The sequence below is a fragment of the Falco rusticolus genome, chromosome 4, assembly GCF_015220075.1.
Source record: "Falco rusticolus isolate bFalRus1 chromosome 4, bFalRus1.pri, whole genome shotgun sequence".
Lineage (NCBI taxonomy): Eukaryota > Metazoa > Chordata > Aves > Falconiformes > Falconidae > Falco > Falco rusticolus.
This window is the reverse complement of record NC_051190.1, coordinates 72,222,848-72,245,085: the sequence shown is the minus strand read 5'-3', so window position 1 is coordinate 72,245,085 and position 22,238 is coordinate 72,222,848. Positions and strand designations below refer to the sequence as shown.

At 40.9% G+C, this 22,238-nt stretch overlaps 1 protein-coding gene across 13 annotated transcripts in view; it reads left to right on the top strand.

Moving 5' to 3' along the window:
- The window catches only part of CACNB2 (calcium voltage-gated channel auxiliary subunit beta 2), a 261,929-nt gene that overhangs the window by 129,884 nt on the left and 109,807 nt on the right, over window positions 1–22,238 (top strand). Inside the window, exon 1 of one of the 13 annotated variants that reach the window (XM_037382949.1) lies at window positions 13,465–13,689. The exons of the other annotated variants lie outside the window; for them this stretch is intronic. Within the exon in view, the coding sequence (XP_037238846.1) occupies window positions 13,657–13,689 (33 nt within the window). The 5' untranslated portion in view covers window positions 13,465–13,656. Of the gene's footprint in view, window positions 1–13,464; window positions 13,690–22,238 lie in introns of those variants that run through there. 13 annotated transcript variants of the gene reach the window in all.

The following is a 22,238-nucleotide window of genomic DNA, read 5'->3' as shown; positions in this document are numbered from 1 at the left end:
CTCGGGAGCCCTTTAATTTTACAGCGCAATGTACAGGCTGACTTGCAAGCTAACGTAATTACCGTTAAACTGTTTCACTTTGCTCTCAGTGAGCCAAGTTCTAATGTTGTTGAAAGATGTGACTGCTTTTTCATGGAAGTCCAAATTATACTTTTGAGCTTCCTTTTTTAAAACATACTAACTTACTGTCACATTGAAAAACTGCAAAAAACTGGAGTTGAGGGAAAGGGAAAGCACTCATAGGTGGCTGTTGCCGAGAGCTCTTCTATCTATAACCCTATTAAAATAGTTGATACGAAGTGGCTTGCTGTTTGTTCCACGTTTTTGGGTATTGTGCTTAATTGTTTTCTCCTCAATATGAGAGCAATGGGACTCTCTGCTGGCAGTAGTTTGAAGTACATTCTCTTTACAGACACAAATGTTACACTTTTATTTTTGGTTTGGCAAACGTAACATGCTCATGAGTTTTGGTTTGGCATCATTTGACCAGGTACGTGTATCCTGGGGCCAGGGACTTAGAGTAGCAAATACCCCACTGCAGCTGTGTTTGTGAAATAGAATATAAATACATGAAAAATATTTTTTTTAAAGTTATAATTGGATGTGCTTTGTTTTGTTTTTTACACTGTAGAAAACAAAGGATGGAGATGAAAATAATAAAAGTAACATAGGCATAAACTTAAGCCAAATGTTTGGCTTAAACTCGCTGCTTTCTCTAACCTTTATGAGAGATTTGAACATAGTTGCAGTGAAAGAAGTGTACCATAGGTATGACAGTAGCTTTCCGGAGTTATTCTGAGAAAACCCAGGGACAATCTTTTGAGTGACAGGTGCTCCACAGCCACCTTCTAGAAGGAAATCAGATTTGGATCATTCCTATCCCTGGATTATTTAGGGATCTCCACATAGGAAGCTGAGTAGTTATTGCTAACATCATTCTGTCTTTCTCTTACAGACAACTTTCCCTAACTCAAATTAGAACATGCTCATATGTTTGTGGGGGGAGTAACGCAACAGTGGGTCTCATAGGAAGTGTGCTGTGACGTAGGAAGGTATACGACTGCCATATGCAAATCTACTGGACTTGTTTTCAGCACAGATGTTCAGAACAGCAGAAATCAACTACTACTAGAATCACAGAATCATTAGGTTGGAAAAGACTCTTAAGATCATCAAGTGCAACCATAGGTACAGCTGGCTTTAGCCTTTTCTTATGTAATTAATATAGTTAAAAGCTTAAGTCTTCAAGTTTTAAGATGTATCTTTTCTAAGTGGTTCTTAAGACTTCTGATGAGCTGATGTGTTTTGAGGTTCTCTGACAATCCCAATACAATTATAAATGGAGAAAAATTGGATAATAACTTTTTTTTTTGGTGGGAAAAGGATGTAAACAAAAAAAATCAATTGGAAAATAGTTTTCCTAAAGAGATGTTTCCTAAAGAGATCTAACCTGATGTTAGAACTTAGCACAAATAATGTCCATGTTTCCGCGCAGCATTTTAATCTTTCTGCCTACTGATCATCACATGCTGTTATCAAGGGGGCGAGTTTGATTTATCTGGGCTATAGGGTAAAACAAACCTTTTCGATCCTTCCACACCATGAGTAAGTCCAAGCTCTATTTGGCATAGTCTAGAGGTCCTGGTGGACAGAGGAAGAGGTTACTGTTTGATAGGGTAAGAAGATCAAAGGGAGCAGCACTGTGGACGTACAGCCCTTGTGAACTGAGAAGCAGCAACAAAGCAGGATAGGTGAAGTTGAACACAAGCAGAAGGGACTAAAATTTGGCTGAAGGGATTCAGCCATGTGTAGTACACGGATTTCTGAACATTTGGTCAAGCCTTCTTTCAAAGTGATGGTTGGTGACCCTTCTTTTCAGTTTTTTTCAGTTTCTACCCTGGTTTCTGGATGTGTCATGAGGGGAAGAAGACCATTTAGCTTTGCTAATATGAAATTTGGCTGTAGTCACTTCTTGTTCAGAAGCATTTTTACAGGAAGCTCTGCTTGCAAATTAGCTTGTTTATAGCAGCAGGAGTCCTCAAACATTATCTGATTGAAAAGAGGAATTGTTTAAATGGCTGAGAGGAAAGTAATGGGAGACTGGGAAGACTGAAAAAGAGATATAGCTTGAGAACTTTCTCTTTCATATTTCTTGGCAAGTATAATAAAGTAAATTGACTATTGATGATAGTTTCTTAATGACAGATGTTGCATTAAAAGTGGATACAAATTACATAATTGAACAGAAATTAAATAACCATTTAATGAGTACTTTTTTTTTTTCTGATTTCTGAATGTCAAGTTTCACAGTGTCCCTTCTAATAAGTTGACCCCTGAAGTATTCAAGTCAATTAAAACGTTACAGTAGGATGAAATAAAATAATACTTATTGCATAACCACTGACATGTTTTTAACACCAGCAGTGTCCAAATTCTTCAGTATGGAAACTTTGGTAACTGCCAGAAAGTGCAAGCGCATCAGGCATAGTAATTCTTTATGGTTCCCCGAAGGCTGTCATTTTGTCCTTACCTCACCCACTATGCAGAAAAGTGACATCCTGCCTTTTGCCAGTTTACCTAGATTTTCCTAAATTTATGTTTTTAGCATCAGTGGAATATCTAATTACTGCTGCTATTTTTTTATTTAGTTTTCAAATTGCAGTGAACAAGCCTAGGAATTCATAAAATTCAAAGGGTGAATTCTGCTGTTTTCTTTCCAGGATGGATAGTGTGGAAGTGCAGCATTAAAAGGGTGTAAAAGGGAGGGAGGTAAAGTGCCTTGAAATGTCCATTGCGTTCAGATATCCATTTTGTAGGCTATGAAACCACTGGGCTTCTTTATTTTAATATTTTTTTCTCTGGGCCAAAGTACAGAAGGTGTTACAATTTTGAAGAAGGATTTTCTAATTACATACGCACGTATGACTTTCTGCAATTTTTTTAATTACTAATCCCTAAAGTCCTTTGTTGTAAGTACAGCATTTCTTTGCAAATTTTTATGCACCACTTGTGCTGCATGTACACTGCATGAAAGACTGTGGTTTATATGAAACTTGCAACTGTTTAATAACAGCAACCAATGTTCTGTGAAAAAGATAGTTTGGAAATTCTCTATACTGACTGACAGACTAAATGTTTACATTGCTGCTCGTGCCATCGTCTTATATTTAAACAAGCTGCTGAGTATTAAAGTGTGTGGACAGTCTTTGTATAACAGCTCTGATTTTTAGGTTGATTTCCTGAGACAAGATTTACGAAACCCCACTTTCCATCTGTTAGTTGTGCTTCTCAGTAACTTCAGTCCAATGGCCAATTTCAGTCAGTCTTGCAGAGGTCTCAGAAGTACTGACGTCTCCTATAAGACCTTCCTTGGAGCTAGAGCTGTTAAAGCTATTTGCTTCACATGCCAGTGTGTGAGAGTCAAGGCACTCTCAGGGCTCCACTGGGATCCAAAAGCCAGCTGATGAGCATAACTTAAGTCCAGAGTAGATGAAACGAATATCGCCTCTTGTTCAACCAGCAGCTCATGGAAAGGGAAGTTCAGGGAGGGGAGGGGAACTATAGAGCATGTGGTATGTAGGGAAAATGAGAGAGAGCTGAAGGTATTGTGGAGGTGTGTGTGGGAAACCAGGCTTCATTACTTCTGCTCTTCACAAACCAACTTGTTTTTCTTCAGCTCGTTATTAATGATGCATAACATTTTGCAGTATTTTAGTGGATATGAATTTCTATTTTTTTCTGCATGTTTTGAGGCTGCCAAAAAGATACTGACAGATTGATGATTTAGAATATTTACCCCTTAAAAATTATTAGCTTGTTAGCTAATGGCATTGGTAGAATATTAGTATTAGGGGAAAAACACCCTCATTTTAAAGCTCTGTTAGCAATTCTAGATATAAAAGCTACATTTCGCTTTGAGTAGGCTCACAGTGATCAAGGGATGTCAGTAGAAAGACTGGCTCATGGTTGCAGTAGTGGTAATGTAACAGTGCCTTCTCAATTTGACAAAGTCCTGAGTCAAGTACATATTACCATTTCTGTGCAATTCCACAGTCTTGTAAGTATGCGGTTCAGCAGCTCAGTTCATCGGGATAGAGTTTCTTTGAAAATCTGTGTGACTCAGACATGCTTGGGCTTTACATTTTTCCCTCTTATTAAGAGCCTAATCATTGGGAGTTTGGACTAGATGGCCTTTAAGGGCCCCTTCCAACAGAAACTGTTCTGTGATTCTGTGATTTTCCATATTTGTTTAAGCACTCTTCAGTGACAGCTTTTTATTTGGAAGTTTCTAGTTGTTTCTTTTATGTCACGTTCACATATACTTTATTATTATATGATAATAAAATATGTATATCTTTCTTATCTGTTAATAATGTAACAATGAAACAAGTATTTTCAAATCATAGTATTATTTGAAAGAGTAATCTCTTCAGTACTTCCTCGCTAGAAACTTGTAAATTGTGAATATATATGAGGCATTGGAAAAAGTAGCGATTGAACTTTTTAAATACCACTTTTCAGCAGTATTTCCAGTTTGTCTTGGAAACAGGGTCACTTTGGTACATCTGAAACAGGTTACTGCTTAATTATATAATAGTTTCAGTAACTTATGCTAGAAAAGCCATTTTCAAACTAGGCACATCTATAACTTTATGCCAAATTCGAAGTAATCAGTGAGGTCCCAAAACATCATGATATTTTCTGGCTGAGTGTTTTCTGCCAAGAAAATGTGATCAGCTTCTGTTACTGTGCTTTCACATGGATCTCCCAGTTTCATTAGAATTTGTATAGACTTAAAGCAGCTAGCATTGTAATGGCGGAAGTCTTTCATTTTAGGAGAAGCATAACATTTCTGAACTAAACTGCTTGAGAGAATCATTTCCTTCTTAAATTTTAAAAGTAACTTTCTGCATTGATGCTAGTTTAGTGTAAATCCATTACTCCGTTCATGTCATGTATAGCATGATAGACAACTTAGGTTTCAGTTTTATGACTTTTAGCAGAAGATAACCTGTACTTTGGAATTCGAAATACTGCCTTTTTTATTGGTCACTACCATATTAAGATCAACACTTATGGATTTGGTCAGAATTCTTACATTATTGACATTTTTCATTGTGGTAAATCAGTTGTCTAGTAAATATTTTGTACTTAGGAGGATTTTGTCAGTGACTTAAGAAATCCTCACCCAACTCACCTAAGTATCATGGATTTGAACCTGAAAAAGGCAGTGGGGGTGACTGCTGAATCATATGAACAGGTTTGCCTTCAAAACTATAACTGGGAGTAGAAAATGCTGGAGTGCCTTTCTTGGAGTATCAGAGCCCTGCAATCTTGGACAGAGAAGCAAACCTGACAGAGAAATGCAGTCTGACGTGTGCTCTTTGGTTTAATGCGTGAGCTTTCAGTATTGTCAGCGCTATGAAACCAGGCTGTTGAGAGCATTCTTTTTATCAACATGGTTGTGAATTATAGCAAGGGGGAGAGGAAAAAAATATACCAAACAGACAAGTGTAATTGAAAAATCTCTTTTATACACCAATCTAGGAGAATATAACTGGGGAAAAATATGTTGTCATTTCAGTGTAGGAGAGAGAATACCTAAGTATTTACATTCTTACTTTCTGCTAACAAGATTCTGTTAATTTGAGTGGACAAGGAAGACTGACTATAAGTATCTTACCTTCATGCTGCATCTCATCAGGGCAGTTCTGAAAATGTCATTGTAAAATGTTGCATTAGTTTTCTGTAAGGAACAACTTACTGTACATATTTCATCCATTACATTGCAAAATACTGACGCCGCTGAGCTAACATATTGGTTCTTCTGACTGTGCTTTTACCGCAGCACATTGAGAGTTATTAGCCAGGGTCACACATCTGGCTCTTCAGTGCCAGGGTGACACCCATCCTCTTAGGTGAGAGAGGCTATTGCAAGAGCGCATGCGCTGCCTAAATTCCGTTTGATTCCTATTCTGAGCTCTGAAGTGGGTCTCAAGCGATACATCGGCCTTTCTGCAGAGTCAAGTTTTCCAGCTTTTGCATTTCACCAGAACTCATTTCACCGGAGCTTGTTGAATTGTATAAGCCACTCTTCACCAAAAATTAAACATAATTAATAAAGCTTTTAGAATTGCCAAAAATGTGAACATCAGAAATTTCAGAGGTTTCAAACATAGTAAAAATGAGAAATGGGAACTGAGGTTTGAAGAAGTGATGAAGCCAAAGAAACCACAATATTTGGTGAGAATCAATAACTGAAATTGATGGAATTGTAGAATGATGGCTTGTGCCAAAAATGCATAAACAAAGGCCAGTGTACCAAAATGCCTCCTGTGTCCTGCTGTTGAGGCTTTCCTGATCAGATGTACTTTTGTTTCTGAAGTGAGAACAGAATTTGGATGTAAAGGGTAGCTCAAGTTTTACAAGCGCTTTTATAAATGCAACTTTGAGATAACAGTTGTACTTGGTAAATGAATTATTACCTCAATTTGAAAACCAAAACTGTTTTAAAGGACCAGGGGCTTGGACCACTCCTCAGTGTCCTGAGTATGGGAGTTGCACAGCAATAGTACTCAGAGGACCACCTGAACTGTTTTCAGGACATGGACATGGCCAGAGGTGGCTACTATCCCTGGTAGTTCAAGGTAGCTCCTGTATGTACCTGCAAGCTAAAGTTACTCCTCAGTCACCAGCTCTGGGACATCAGCATCTGGAGATCATCCAGCTGCTAGTGGCACTTGAAACATGTCAGTGCACCCAGAAGCAGACATGTGCCGCGTGTGAGAGTTAAAAGCCCTTTACTGAGATTAAATCCCAGTGTTTGTTTAATGTAGCATTCAGTGTAGCAGCATGTAGTGGTGACATTATAGAGTTAAATTAGTAACTTTTCAGTGGAAAGCTGTATTTTTTAAGGAACTACAGCCATCACAGGCTGTTTTTCCAGTTGTGTAAGTTTTATATATTTTACTTCAAGATCTTAGTGCTTTCTGTGAAGATTGGTTCTGTAATTGATGTTCTTCTGCTCAAAAGCATATGCTTTTCCCTGCTTGCTATTAATAAATAGAGCAAAATGAACATGATCTCTGTTTTAATCTTCAACGTATTATTTAAATGTGGTTGTTGAAGACAATTTTTTTCCAGCCACTTAAAGTTCTGACAAACAGCTGTTTCAGAAGTGTTTGGCTACACATTTGGTTGCAGGTGACTTATTTGAGCATCTTAGACCAGTAATGGCATGTTGAGCACTTGACTTGTTCTTTCTGTCTGTATGGCCATTCTCTGTGCTTCACTGCTGCAAGACAATGTTCCCCATGACTCTGCATTAATTTATCATTAAAAAATAAAAATAAAAATAAAAAATCTTGCCCATGCATGGGAACAGTCACTTGTGGGCAGATCTTCCACCTTGATAGCATTTATAGCACCCCTCCAATATCTGAGTCATGCAGAGGATCCATAATACAAGAGGTATTTGTATTATGTGTCCATAATACAAATGGCTTTAAACCTTTGCTGTGTTCCTGACACACATTGTAAGCTGGGTTAAACATTTTAGCATCTGACTGCAAGAAGAATGGCAGCTTGTTATTTCTGTGACACTGTGAGAACATACTCATGTTATCTTCCAATGCAGGAGGAGATAGCATGTGCCCCTAATGTACGTATGTTTGCAAGTTGAGAAGTTCAGTCTGCTGGTAATGTTATCACTGCTGTATCCTGAAATAGAAAACTGCAGGCAGATTGGATTGTGTTAGAGAATGGTAACCATAATAACCAATAACAATCTGCAAATGATAAGCAGCTTTAGTGTTTAAAAATAAAATTTAAATAGCATTCCAATAGTTCCATGGGCATACTTTCAGATTTTATTATTCATTCATTTTAAGCTTGGTTTTGGGATTTAAGATGTGACATTAATCTTAAGGAGCTGTTTCATTATTGCATCTTGAATTAGTCAACATTGGTTTATTATATACCTAAATTAAATCTCATAGACTAAAATGTTACTTATCAACCCTCCTCCAGATGTACACCAGCTGTAAAGGAGAATTGCAGACATCCTACATGATGTATGGAATTTTATTGAGGGAGATTAACTTGATTTAATGGCTAGATGTAAACCCAATACATTCAAAAAAGAAATACAAAGTCTGCTGGAGATGAACATGGAGCATTGTGATGGTTTGGAATCTGCACCATGTTCTGGGATGCTGCCCAACACTTCTGCTGATACAAAAATTAAAACAAAAAAACCCTTCTAATTTGATACAAAATTTCCTGGTTTTTGGAGGGTGCTTCAAAAAGAAAGGATGGTGCCATTCAACAGAAGTGAAGGAGGAGGTAAAAATCATATTCTGGCCCCTCTATCCCCCTCCTTCCCACCCCCCAACATACAGATAGGTATTTAGTCGGAGTCTGGGAAAACTCAGGCTGAATTACTTACTGTCACGAAAGTATATGAGCAGCACGGTGCTATGATCAAGCCGTTAACTCTCCTGAGTTTACTTGTTTTCAGTCTCCCTTGCTGAAACAGTCCTATCATTTTTGTAAGATACTTGAATGTTTCCTGGAACACTGAGTCTTATTTCCTGGTTGTTCTTAACTTGCGGAGACACTGCGGTTGCCACCATACTGCATTCCAAGCGTAACAATGGCAATGAGAAGAACTGGAAAAGACCCATCCTTCAGAACGTGCTGATGTAGAGAGGAGCAAGGCAGCCTGGGCTTCATGTCCTTCCTGTAGCTCTTTCAGGGCCATCACACTCCTGGAGCTGTAAGCAAGCCATGGTTTTTGCTGGTGGAAGTGTGGTGCCCACCGTTATCCTGACCATGTCAGAAAATCAACGGGAGAGCTAAAATTCATAGGAAAACTGAAAAATTACTTGCTAATCATCGTTTTCCCATATAAAGTAATACTGTTAAGAAATTATTTACTTCTGGTTGTGGGATGGAATTAGATAGTTTGGATGGTAGGTAATCAAAGCAAAATAGCTCTTGCTTTTTGGTCCCAAATGTGAAATGGGACGAGTCCTTCAGAGTTTTTTGCCACAGGTAAATTGAAAATGAAAACAGGAGCATTGCTGAAGTTCCCTTAAGAATGAAACACTTGTGTTTACAAGAGAGAATTATTGTTGCTAGCTGTACAAAAGAGAGTTACAAGCTGTTGACACTCTTCACTTGGATTTCAGTTTGAACCTGAATTAGTAAGAGAGAATCAATTGCTTTCCATTAGAGCTCCTGAGGAAAAAATGTTGTTACTGTTGGATGCAAGTTGAAAGGTTCTTGTTTATGGAGGAAGGTCTGTTTAGTCTATTAACCTTGACAACCATGTCAGCAGTTTTTTCTGTTTGTTTTCCCAGAGGCACTATGCTGAAGTAGTATGATATACAAAGTTATTTATAGTGTAGACAATTCATACCTATACTTAAAAGACATGGGTCAGAGTTTAAATGCCAGAGTTAAATGCTATCCTCCTAGACAATTTGAAAAGTCATGCTTAATCTTTGAAAATTAAAACGAAGAGATAGAATCACTAAAATATCAATGTGAATCAGATATTTTTAATAGGAATTTGTTATGTTTTCACAGAGTGGTTGAGGTAGGAAGGCACCTCTGGAGGTAGTCCAGTCACCTGCTTGGAGCAAGGCCACCTAGAGCCATTTGCCCAGGATGGCTTCATATGGCTTTTGAGTATCTCCAGGGATGGATACTCCACAACGTCCCTTGGCAATCTGTGCCAGTGCTCTGTCACCCTTACAGTAAAATACAAATACCCAACAAAACAACACACATACACACACACACACAAATAATCCTTGTGTTTAAGTGGAATTTCCTATATTTCGATCTATGTTCATTGCTTCTTGCCTTTTCACTGGGCACCACTGAGAAGAGTGTGGCTCTATGTTCTTTACTCCATCCCATCAGGTATTATACATGTTAATAGATTTTTATGAAAGGAACAAAATTTACGGAAGCAGTCAGAGCAAAAAAAGTCCACACATATCGACACACCTGCATTTGTACCTGCTTGCCTCTGTTAACAGATTAAAATTGTTATTGCTGTGCTGGATTCTACAGATGAGCAAGGGCTGCTCTGAAATTGCTTGTGTATAGTAAAAAACTAAAGAAGTGACTTATTTTATTGTTGTGATTTACTCATCATTTCAGATTGTACTCTTGACTTTCATGGCCAAGCCTCCAGGTAGTTAGGGTAGTTCAGTTTATTCTACTTGAACTACCTTATTCATCAAGCTGGGTTTGTATGCCTGTGTAGCCCCCTGTCATACATCTTCAAGCACATGTCCTGCTGGAAAGTACCAGTGGAAGAGAAGAGCAATTCCACCTCTAGTTTTGTTTCCACCTTCTTTTTTTATAGAGCCATTGCTGTGGGTTTTACACTTTCTGCCTTTATCCTAGGTCTGTTGCTGTCCTAAAATTTGTCTCTTGCTGAAGTCTCCACCCTACAGGTTTTTTCAGGAGCCCCTTTTTGCTTCATCCACCAGTTTTTCCCAGGCATCCCATCTCAGCATCTCTGGCCTGCTTACCTCCATTCCCTGCTTACCTCCATTCCCTTACCATTCCCTGCTTACCTCCTAGCTTTAGGCCAGTCAGGTAGCCAGCTGTCCCTGAGCAAGTCTTTTCAAATCCACATGTTCCCTGCCTACCATGAATGTTTTTCTTGTCTAATCTTAATTTTTGTCTTCTGGCATGGCTTTTAGCATCTTCTTCCTGTAGGTCACACAGTCACACTGCTTTGTTCTGCATTCTGGTTTTCTGCCTTTCTCATTCCCACCACCTCTCCAGTCGCATTGCTGCCAGATTCCTTTTTCCAACCTACTTCTCTATCTCCCATTTCCTCTTCTGTGTGCACTCTTTGTGTATGGATCATGAGATTCTTGCCTGTACTGCCTCGGTGCAGGGATCAGCACCAGCTAGATGCTGTCTGCCCTGTGCTGGCCAGTCCAATTGAGCCACAGGGGAAGGAAGCTCAAAGAAAACCCACCACTGTCACTTAGCTGGGAGTGGAGCACAGGTCATCCAGAAGTGCTGTGCTAAGTTTAAATGCCCTCAGCAGGGGTGGCATTTTTGCAGACTTTAACTCTTGAACTATATTAGCTATATACATATTTGCTTTGTGGAGCCCTGAGATAGACTTGGGTACCTGTCATGATGTTTCACTTCAAGAGAGCAATGAGCAATTCAGTTTATTTACCATCCAAGCTGCCAAAATCTGGCTGCTTGTACTGTCTGTAGTGAGAATTACTTGTGACATCAAAGTGACTTATGGTGACAGTCTGAATAATGCCCTAAGTCTCTGTTGAGTAGATGTGAACTGCAATCCTTCCTGATTTCATATTCATGCCCAATAGCTGATGAAACTATTAAAAAAAAAATCACCCCCATAATTTTTAATGCATGAAAAGCAATATGTTTTCCTTGTTCTTGATGGTAGGAACAGTTGTGAGATTCCAGCTCCACCCCCTCCCCCCCAATTTGTTTGTGAGAGCCAAGAAGGGAGCAATCAAGTTACTGCACCGAAATTTCAGTTGTTTGTAAGAGGTGTATCAGACAAGCGAAGTAATGGGTGATGACAGTAGCTTTGCCTAGTGTTGACAGGTGTGGTTTAATGCTAAAAAAAAGCTGTGCAGTAAAGCCTAGGCAACTACATTAAAACTAGTAAGTGTATGTAAACACACTCGAGCATCAATAGTGGCAAGCAACTTGGGCAAGTGATTGTAACATTCCACTAGTGGTGTCTTATGTCTGTTTTTTTTACCTACATACATGAATGGTGCATGCTTTGTTTACTTTCTGGGAACACAATATTATGAAATTACTTGTTTCAAGCCTAATTTGCAGTTGATATAATTTGAAGTGATCTGTTTAGCTGACAGATTAGCTGCTATTTTGTAAATGTATGGTTGGAAGTAAAATTCATTTATTCTGTTTTCCAATTTTCTATTTCCACGAGAACATAGCTTGAAGTCTGCTTGTGAATATATACAGAAGAAAAATTCCAGATTTATGAGTCATAGCACATATAGTCAATGGAGGAGCAAAGGTCTGTTTTGGCAGAGAAGGCAGATTGAGGGAAGAATATCTTACTAACTCATGCAAAGAAACCAAGGTAGTCAGGACAAGATGTACTTGAAATAAGCAGGGGGAGGAACACGGAGTATGTTTATAATGTATTTGAACTGCTTCATTTGGTGTTTTGGTTAGGACAGAGGTCTTGTCCTCTTTCCTCTGTGGAAGAGAAGTTTAGTAGCTTGAACTGTTTTCAATGCTGTATGTGTTCGTGGTGTCTTGTCATGGTATGTTGTGTATATTATATTGACATGATTATAGGTATAAATGGGCAAGCATACACCCACAAATGTCCTCCTTCAGGTGTAACATATTCCATAATTTTTTCCTAGAGCTTGCGTGATGGGATATGGTGATAGCAACAATATGAACTGTAAGGACTTTAGTGGACTTAGCAGAGAGGGGATGGATTTCCTAGGGCTGTGCTAAAGCAGTTTTGGTCGGAGCTGTGTTACTGCATGGCAGCGGGTGGCCTCTGCCCCAGCTGTGAAGGACAGCCGTCCCCAGAGGGCAATAGTGCCTGTGCCTGCTGCCTTCATGCTGTACTCCTAGACCATCTGTAATGAGATCGATTTTGTAAAGCCCCATTTTAATATTAGATTGGGAATGCTGTCGGCGAATTAGTGTCCAAGGGTTTTTTTAGAGTTTTATCCTGCTCTGGGGCTGCTGTTACTCTTCCTCGCCTGCGGTGCCGGGAGGGGGGTGGCCGGGCGCGGGGCTGCCCCGTGTGCCGCGCGGGAAGGCTGCGCTGCGTTCGGCGAGCGGGGCTGCAGGAGGAGGCAGCGAAGTGAGTGAAACACAGCAAAACCGTCCCGGACTGACTTCAGTTTTTGAAATCGAGACAGCGAGGTAGCTCTGTGGGTTTCAGCGGAACTGGCAGAGGAGCGAGGGAGAAGTTCAGATGAGCTCGGGTGACCCGGAGCGCGAGCTGCCCGGGTTTGTGCTCCCCCAAGCTGAATCCGTTGTGCTCGCTCAGCCGAGCGCCCCACCCGGCTGCAGCACTTGCTCCCTGCGCCTCTCGGCGCCCGGGCCGCCGCTCCCGCCGCAGGAGCGCTGCCCTGCCCCGGGCCACCGGCCCTCGGGTCCCGCTCGCCCGGCCACGGCCCCGCTGTTCCCGGCAGCCAATCGGGGCGGCGCCAGCAGCACGTGACGAGGAGCCGGAGCCTGAATGAGCGCTCCGGCCCCGCTGCGAGCCCGCCGCGCCCCGCCAGCCCCGCCCGCCCGCAGCCCCCCGCCGCTGCCCCGGCCGCCCCCCGCGGTTTGCAGCCCCCTGCCGCGCTCCGACCGGGCGCCGCTTTGCCGCCGCTTCTCTCGGCCCGGGGAGTTCCCCCTGCGGAGCAGGTCGCCAGACCGCCGGTTCCCGGCCTCGTGCGGCGAGGGGGTGGGTGCCGCGGCCGAGAGCGGTACGCCGGGCAGCCCGGGCGTGGGAAGCGGCGCTGGGACGGTGCCGCCGCTGCAGAGCCTGCCTGGCCGCGACACGGCGGTGGAAGATGCAGCTGAAGATCTTACTTGAGGCGTTTTGAGCGCTCTGGACGTCTGGTGTCCGGCTGTGAAGGTGTAGCTATGTACCTGTTTGGCAGTGAGGAGTACGAAGTGGTAAGATGTAAACTAAAGGATTTTTTTTTTTTTAAATCATTATTTACTTTTAATGTTTCCTGTCTCTCAGAGTTCATTTGGCAGCTTTGAATTTCTCTCACTGCTGTTCTCGCTGTAGTTGAACTTTAGTACTGGCCAATTTAATTGCTTTCCAAAAATGACAGTTTCCTTAGGTCCTTCAAGTAGTGAGATACTATTTGCTAGATAAAATTGAATTTGCTTGTCACATTTGTTGCATTGTGGTGATATTGAAAATATTCAAGTACTGAATACTCGGAGGCTACTCAGAGTTTGGGTTAAGCAAAACCATGCTTTCAAATAATTCAGACTTCGTCTCATACTTTGTAATGTAGGTAGACTACGAGGAGCTTACAAAACTGCCCTTATCTGTATGTTTGTGAGGATGTTGCCAAACCATTTCTTTTGTACACTTCAAAACATGTCATTGTAGTGTAACGTAATGTCCATCAAATAAGCTAGCTTAAAAAAACCCCGCAAACACAGCCACATTAAAATCTGTCACTCTTTACTTAAATATTTATGTAAAACGCCATTTGAAATACGTTGATGATGTCAAAGAAGATGAAAACCGCTAGTAACTCCGTGCTATTGCATGGTGTTGGTATCTGACGGAAAAGTTTGCAATTTTGCAGCCTGAGGCTGAAGTGCCCTGTTGTGAGCAAACTGGATGGATTAATCCACCCACACACCACTCCTGACCGGGTCAAGACCTGAGGAGCTTTGGAGAAAAATTATGAGACCAAAAAAATGTGTATGAACTCTACTATAGGACATCAAAATAAATTTCATGTTAAAAAGTGACACATTCTTTGCATGTAACTGGCAATTGGAAATGTTTTGTTTTGATTATTGAAGTTGCTCTTTGAAGTATGAAAGCGCCTTTTATGGCAGTCTGTGTTCTACGACACTTTTCAAGGAATTAGTTTTGTTATTTTTGATTTTTCACCCATTTTTTTCTTTAATTCCAACCAGCTATGGTTTTGAGATGCAGGAAATGTAGAAGGAGTTGTTGAGGAAAATAATTCAAATGCAGCTGTCTGCGTATTGCTCTCATTTGTGTGTGCAACTCACACAAACTTTCACAAACCAAGCAAGGCAACTGCAAAGAGCTTAGTTTCTCTGAAGCAGTAAGCAACATGGCATTGCAGTAATTACTAGTTTATAAAAACTGACAAGCAAAAGAAAGTTTCCAACTTTAAAGCTTTTGATGAACTGATTTATTTTTTTTAATCCATTACATCTTTGTAGCTCTTTGTGAGGGTTGCAAATCCATTTTAATAGGTTTTTGTGCGGTCTCTAATCTGTGTAGTTACTGGTTTAAAGAGAGTGAAGCTTTGAGTCTGAAATTTTAAAGTACCTTGAAAATAACCTAGATGACTGAAGAATGGTGTTAGGGTTTTGGACTCCAGTATCTCTCTATTTTTTTTTTCCTGATGGTGTTTCAGCTTTTTAAAAGGATTGAAGTATTCTGTGTTACCGAAGATAGTTTAATGTTTAAGGCGCCTTTCACAGGGAGGTTGGACATCTCATTCCCGTCCCTTTCCTACTTCATAGTTAAGTAAAGTGGAAAAGCATCAACAGAGAAAATAAGAAGTCCAAGTCCACCATGAATTGTGTGGTTTGTGTTTTTGTTTTTTTAATTTTCTTCTTTTTTCTTACTTTTTTTCTTTTTTTTTTTTTTTCCCCTTCTTTTCTTCCCTTTTTTGATTGTGGCCGTGTGGTTGTTTTTTTTCTCTCTTTAATATCTCTGGAGGTCCCTGGAACTGAAGTGTAATTATCTGTTCAAACAAAATGTTTTGTTAAATCCAAACCAAAATATCATTTAGGCTTTTTCTTCTTTGTTTTTCTTTAAAGCAAGATTGTTGAGGGGAAAATATGGATGCGCTTTTTTGGTGCTGTTTTGGTAGCCAGACTTACCAAGATGTTTGCTTTACTCAGTGGTAAGTAAAATTGAATAGATGGCCTACGTAAAGCTTAAAGAACCATTTTGTTGTTCAGGAAAAGCTAGAATCTGTGTAAAACTTGTGTCTGTTACAGATCTGTAGTCCATGAAGCCATATGCTCTGGACTGTGGAAAAGGCATTTGTTTTATCGTCCCACACAAACAATTACTTGTGAGTCACTGAAGGACAAAGTGACTAGAAAGAGTGACAGTAAAAAATCTCAGGATTTAATTTTAAGTTCACTAATAATTTCAAACAATTTTAAATTAGTTTGAGGCATTCTAGCTATGCATATAAAATTTGATTTTTATCCTAGAATGCAGGTTACTGATAAAAAGAAGCACAGCATGATTAAAACATGTCTTAGAAGAATTAAATAAAATCTTCTTTAAAAAACCAACCCTTAAACACAGTAATAGAGAATTAGAACTTTATATGCTCATTGCGTACATTTTCATATGCAGACAGACATGTCCACATGAGCACGCAGATGCATTTGCAGAAACAAGATCTGAAGTGGTATTCTAAGTCAGTTAAATTTAAAAGCAAAACTCCACAGACTGATGCAACCAGCATTTGATTGTGGTACCCTCTTTTGCTTTTTTTTTGTTCCTGTATATAAACAAGCTTGTATTATTAGTTTACTCTTGAGTGCATATTAAGTCTAGGTATCTGACAGCACTGATAATAAAAATTTCTATCATCTCCTGCAAACCCTAGCTAAAGAAAGATAATATCACTTAAGGATCAGTCATTAAAACACAGCACTGGAGTTTATGACCTCTGCATAGTAAAAAAAAAAACACCAAACCAACAGTGTTGTTTCATGACATAGTGACAAATGTATTTTTGAAATCATTAATAAAACCATGTGGCTGTGGTCCTCTCCTGTTTGGATGAGTTTTTGCATAAATTTTCTAACTTAGGATGTTAAGTGCATTTTAGCACTTTAAGCAGATGCTTATTAACCTCCTTAAGAACTGGTGGAATAAACGTATAATATCTTTTGTGATTTTTTTGAGCCTTTTTAAAATGCCATATACAAATATAGAGGTGTTTTGACTACAGTAAGCAGTTTAATTACAGGAAACTAAAAAGCTGCAGGCCAAGCAATCTCATTTGTGGCTATACCTTGTGTAGGGATTTTTCTGTTTGTAAAATAAACCTGTGAGAACAGTGGGAGCTTCTTGTCACAGCTACCTGGTAAATTGTACTCTGCATTAACCTCCCAAAGCAAAAGCCTCTAGAACTTACTCCCAACAGTCTTAGGAGTTGCTGCATAAGGGATCATGGAAATACAACCTGCTTGCATGCTGGGGAGGCCTGCCTGGCTCTCCTGTGCCCCCAGGCTGCACTTGCCCAGCAGAACATTTCCCATAGCTGCAGGGCCTTTGCTCTTGCCTCCTCTGGTGGGCTTTGCTTGGGCTGTGAACACTGGGCGTCTCCAGGCCTCCAGCCTTGTCCCACCAGTGCCTTTCCAGGGGACCCTGGGTGGAGGTATGTGGGCCATGGGTGATGGCACTGGCTTGTCTCTACCTGAGCGTGGGACACCTTGGTGTTTCATCTCCCCCTCCCCTCGTACTCTTTCCTGATAGAAACTTGGGGCTCTGTTGTAGTAAGATGATAAGACACTGTGGTGGTACGCGTAGGACTAAGTAGGATTTCTTTTGAGAACAACCCAGTCATTGGAAAGCTGTTTTATAGCAGAGTAAGTCAGAGGCAGGGAAGAATTTTCTTGATGATTGGGTTCATTTAAGGAAAACCATTGAATTCCGTTCAGTCTGTTGCATGCTGCTTTCATAAGTTTCTGATCAAAGTAGCTGTTTTTAACTTTCTTGAGAAACTCAAAATATGGCCCTTTTGCTCTTCATAGATTTATCTCTTTGAAAATATCCTTACAAAGATTGGAAAACATCTTTATAGTTCCAGGGAATTGGTTGTGATGTCCAGAGCAAATGTTTTGGTTGCCTTGGAAATCCAGCATTTGTCACTTGTGTTCTCCAGGCAAAACTTTTAAAGAAATTGTCTATTTAAATTAAATCTTCACTTCCTTTTGAGTTTGCTTCTGTCCTCTTGCAGGATGGATCACTTTTTATGGAATATTAAGTATGATGTTGATAGATGCCAGTTATACTCATGGGTCCTGCAGGGTAGCATTATCCTCTAAAAGTATGAAAATCTGTCTGTTAAATTTCTAAAGGAGTGGAAGATTTTCAAGCAGTCAAATGACACTGAAGTTTGAGAAGAGTTACTTTTTGAGTGCTGTTTGTGAATCAGACAAACCCTGATTCTGGATGCATGTGGCAGGCATATTGCTGGTACGGCTAATTTTGCTGTCTGAAGGGAAAACCCCACCTATTTTAGAAATATGCTATTGTAAGTCCTAGAAATCAGTAGGGAGAACACATTGATGTGTTTTCAGTGTTTACTCTGAGTCATCGCCACTTACCTTATTTCAGAAACTGATCAAAGGGAGGAAAGATAGTAAGGATGTTGTTTAAGATTGGAAAGAGTCATGTGTAACTGTTTAGCATCAGTATTTTTATACTGTGGATTAACACAGGAACATATCTAAAAATCGTAAATCAGGATTGCTTCTTTGGAAACCTCTCACTTGACTTACAAGTTTATTATTGCAAGCAAAGTTCTGCAAATTACCTGTGGCAGAATACTGTAAAAATGTAACCTTAAGATTTCAGAATTAATTTTCCTTCTTTACCTTAGTTCAGTGTAAGGCAGCGACATTTAATGCTGTGCTTAGATGAGTAAGTTGTACGGCACTTATCAGTCTAACTGGAAGTACAGACTTTAAAGGTAGCAGAGCCATAAGTCCATCCTTGGACAAATCACTTGATGTTTTGATTTGTTGCCTTTATATTTTAGGTGATATTTGGTTCATTTCTGTTAACGACAGATGTTTAAATTTTTAAAGCTCATAAATTGCTAGAAAAAGACCTGCTTTACATGTAAGAAATGCTAGTATTTGATTAATTTTGACTGGAAATGTTGTACATAGGTACTAGGAATGGAGTTACTCATGCCTGAAACTGAGTGATTAGCAAGAAAAGCTCTGCGTGAAAAATAATGTGCTCAAATCCAGAGCTGGATGTCGGTTTGTGAAACAGTCACCCTTAGCAAGCCTTTTCCCATGGATTCTCTTCAGTAGCCAAAGTGTAGAAGCAATACGGTTTTTTCTGTCCAGAACTGGAAAAATGAGGGTCATTCTTTATGGCATCTTTCCCCCAATAGGTCAGAGATGTCTCAGCTGTGTTTTAAGCACTGCATATGAGATTTGGGATTCTCCCAATGGAAGCCTGGGAGAGCCGCTGGTTTCGATTGTGTAGCAGAATGGCTCATAATGCAGTTTCAGTTTAGGATAGGGAAACACTAGAGAGGAAGACCTTAATAAACACATTCAGGGAGAGGTATTGGTCATTTCTGTGTTACTCCCAAGACACACAGTGTGCTTTCCAGTTAGTGATTTGTGCAGTTGTAGTGACCACTATTCTTTCCCTGGAGGAAAACTGGTGTTTACTGTAACCTCCTGTAGTGTATGTGAAGTAGATTCTTTAATAATGATACTACTGTTTGACCTTTGTATAGCTTTCTTTTCCTTGTTTCCTTTCCTTAATTTGAATTTCACCGACTGAGGATGGAATGTTTTTCGTTAGACATTGTATTGAAGGAATTTATACTATGTCTGGCCTTCCCCTACCTTTGTCCCCACGATCCAGCACTTAAGCAGGCAAGGAAAAGGTGGGGAGTTCTGTGGAAGCTGTAGGTGGAGGCACTGAACTGTAAGTCCAGTCTCATAGGTGAGTCTATGATCAGCCGTTCCCCAAGTAGAGCGCAGCACTAATATATATAACATAGTGTCCTGGTTTATGTGGTGCTCTCAGAGATTAAAGACAGGGTTCCCCCACTCAGAAATTAGCGTTCAGAAGTGGGTATTTCCAACAGGAAATATGAGGCAAAGCAACAACCGCAGTTAACCTGGATCCTTTTGTACTGGCTTAGTGCTGAGTGGTGTCTGGAGGCAGTGGAGGAAGGGAATGAGCGTACGTACCTCTTACTGTGGAAGAGGATCGCGGTTAGCGTGCTGTCTTTGAGAAGCAGGCTCATACCGGAGGCATGTGGGGGGGGCAGCCCTGTGAAGTAAGCAGAAATCAGACGGTTTCTGGCATTTAGAAACCAAGCACACTGACCAGCTCCAGGTGATGAAATAGCAAGGGACAAGTTTACTTCTGCTTATGGAGTAGAGGGGAAAAGATGTAGAGTGTGGAAATTGGGTTGGGTTGGCAGGACCAGTGCAGTTCACCTCACAAATGTGAAGGCAAAATAACAAAACCAAAATGTTTACAAATGGCATGCACGGATGGGATGGGTGAGCCGCCTCATGAACACTTTCGACAGAATCACAGAATGATTGAGGTTGGAAGATCCCTCTGGAGGTCACCTGGTCCAACCTCCTGCTCAGGCAGGGCCACCCAGAGCCAGAGGCCCAGGACCGTGTCTGGACAGCTTTTGAGTATCTCCAAGGATAGGGACTCCAAACCTCCCTGGGCAGCCTGTGCCAGTGCTCAGTCACCCTCACAGTGAAAAGGTGTTTCCTGATGTTCAGAGGGAAGCTCCTGTGCTTCCAGTTTGTGTCCACTGCCTCTGATCCTGTCACTGGGCATAATTGAAACAAGCCTGGCTCTGTTGTCTTTGCACCCTTGCGTCAGGTATTTTTGTGTGTATATGTGTATATATATATAAACAAGATCCCCTCCTTGAGCCTTTTCCTCTCAAGGCTAAACAGTTTCAGCTCTCTCAGCCTTTTCTCATATGTGGGATGCTCCTGTCCGTCATCTTTGCGGCCCGTCACTGGACTCTCTCCAGTACGCCATGTCTCTCTTGTACTGAGGAGCCTGGAACTGGACACACCACTCCAGGTGAGGCCTCACCAGTGCTGCGTGCTGTGTTTGTGTGTTTTTATTGTAGCTCCCTCCTGTGCTTCTTACCTTCATCTTCCAGCTCATAGTAAGTGCTGGTGGAAAAAAAGGGTGGAGATGAGTGGAGAGGCCTGTCTCTGTGTGCTCTCCACGGAACTGCTTGAGGTGGCTCGGTACTTCTATTTGTGAGACAGCAGCAGGAAGGAGGGAAGGAAGTCTTTCTCAGAATCTGGGAATAGCTGGCTTCTAAGTGTGTCAATAGCACCAAGTCTTGATGAAGTCTTTAAATTGCTTGGTCTTGGTTTCGTGTTTTTTCCATCTGAAGGAAATAAATCTGGTTCTGCCTATGTCCTGGCAAAGCACTGATCAGCCTCTCATACTGGACAGTTTACCTCGCTGAAGTGAGCCAGCATGAACTTTAAAAAAAATAACTTCATGATCAGGTATATATGAGTTTTTCTTTTCTGTACTGTCATCTGATCTATAGGTCTTGATATAAAAGATACAGCTGTTTTCCAGTGAGGACCTTGAATGGAGCCTGATGTAGCCATAATAATGTAGCTATGGCAGCACAGCGCTAACAAACAAGCTAACTTATTGTGCTTCTCTGATTTATGTAGCTGCAACGTACTTAAGTATCTTGAATTCCTCTGCACACTTGCATGTGTGTATATGTTTCCAGGCTTTCTTTTTACAACTTGCTCCCTGTTATGCCACTTATTCATAATTCTTATTTAATGAGGTGTCAGGAGACCTATGTAGCTAGAGAAGTCTTGTGGGTAAAATACACTAACGGCAAGCCTGTTTTAATCATGGAATGGTTTGGGTTGGAAGAGACCTAAAAGATCATCTAGTTCTAACCCCCCTGCTGTGGCAGGGACACTTCACACTACACCAGGTTGCTCAAAGCCCCATCCAGCCTGGCCTTGAACACTTCTAGCAATGGGGCATCCGCAGCTTCTCTGGACAACCTGTTCCAGCTCACCACTCTCATAGTGAGGAATTCATTCCCCTTGTCCTATCACTGCATGCCTTTGGAAAAAGTCCTTCTCCAGCTGTCTTATAGGCTGCCTTTAGGTACTGGAAGGCTGCTGAAAGGTCTCTCTGGAGCCTTCCCTTCTCCAGGCTGGATGAACAACCCCAACTCTGTCAGCCGATCTTTACGGGAGAGTCATGAATTTATAACTCTCGGGGTGGAGCCTTACACAGGAAAGTTGTAGCTATTTAGAAAAAGGTAGCTTGAATGTCCCTCATTAAAGAAATGGAACTTTTATGTGCTGTGCACAAATACAGTACAAGAAAATTCTAGATATTGCAGAGGCCCCAGTGCGGTGCCTCTAACAATGGAGTTATTTAAACGTCTGTTTTCCAGTTAAGTATTTGTAACATGCATTTTGATGTCTATGTTGTTTAGTGTGGGGATGGATGTAAGCAGAAGGGATACACATGCAAGATGTTTTATGTGAGAAATTGAAATCGTGACTCCCCTGCAGCACATATGGAAAGCTAAAGTCAAAAAGGCATGTTCACGCTGTCTGCCGTATGCGCCTGCCTCCCTGGTGTGGCAGACTGCCTGTTTTAGATGCTCGACTCTGGGTAGTGCAGCTACTTTTCTCCCATCGACGGTATTTGAGGTGGTGTCTGGCAGCCT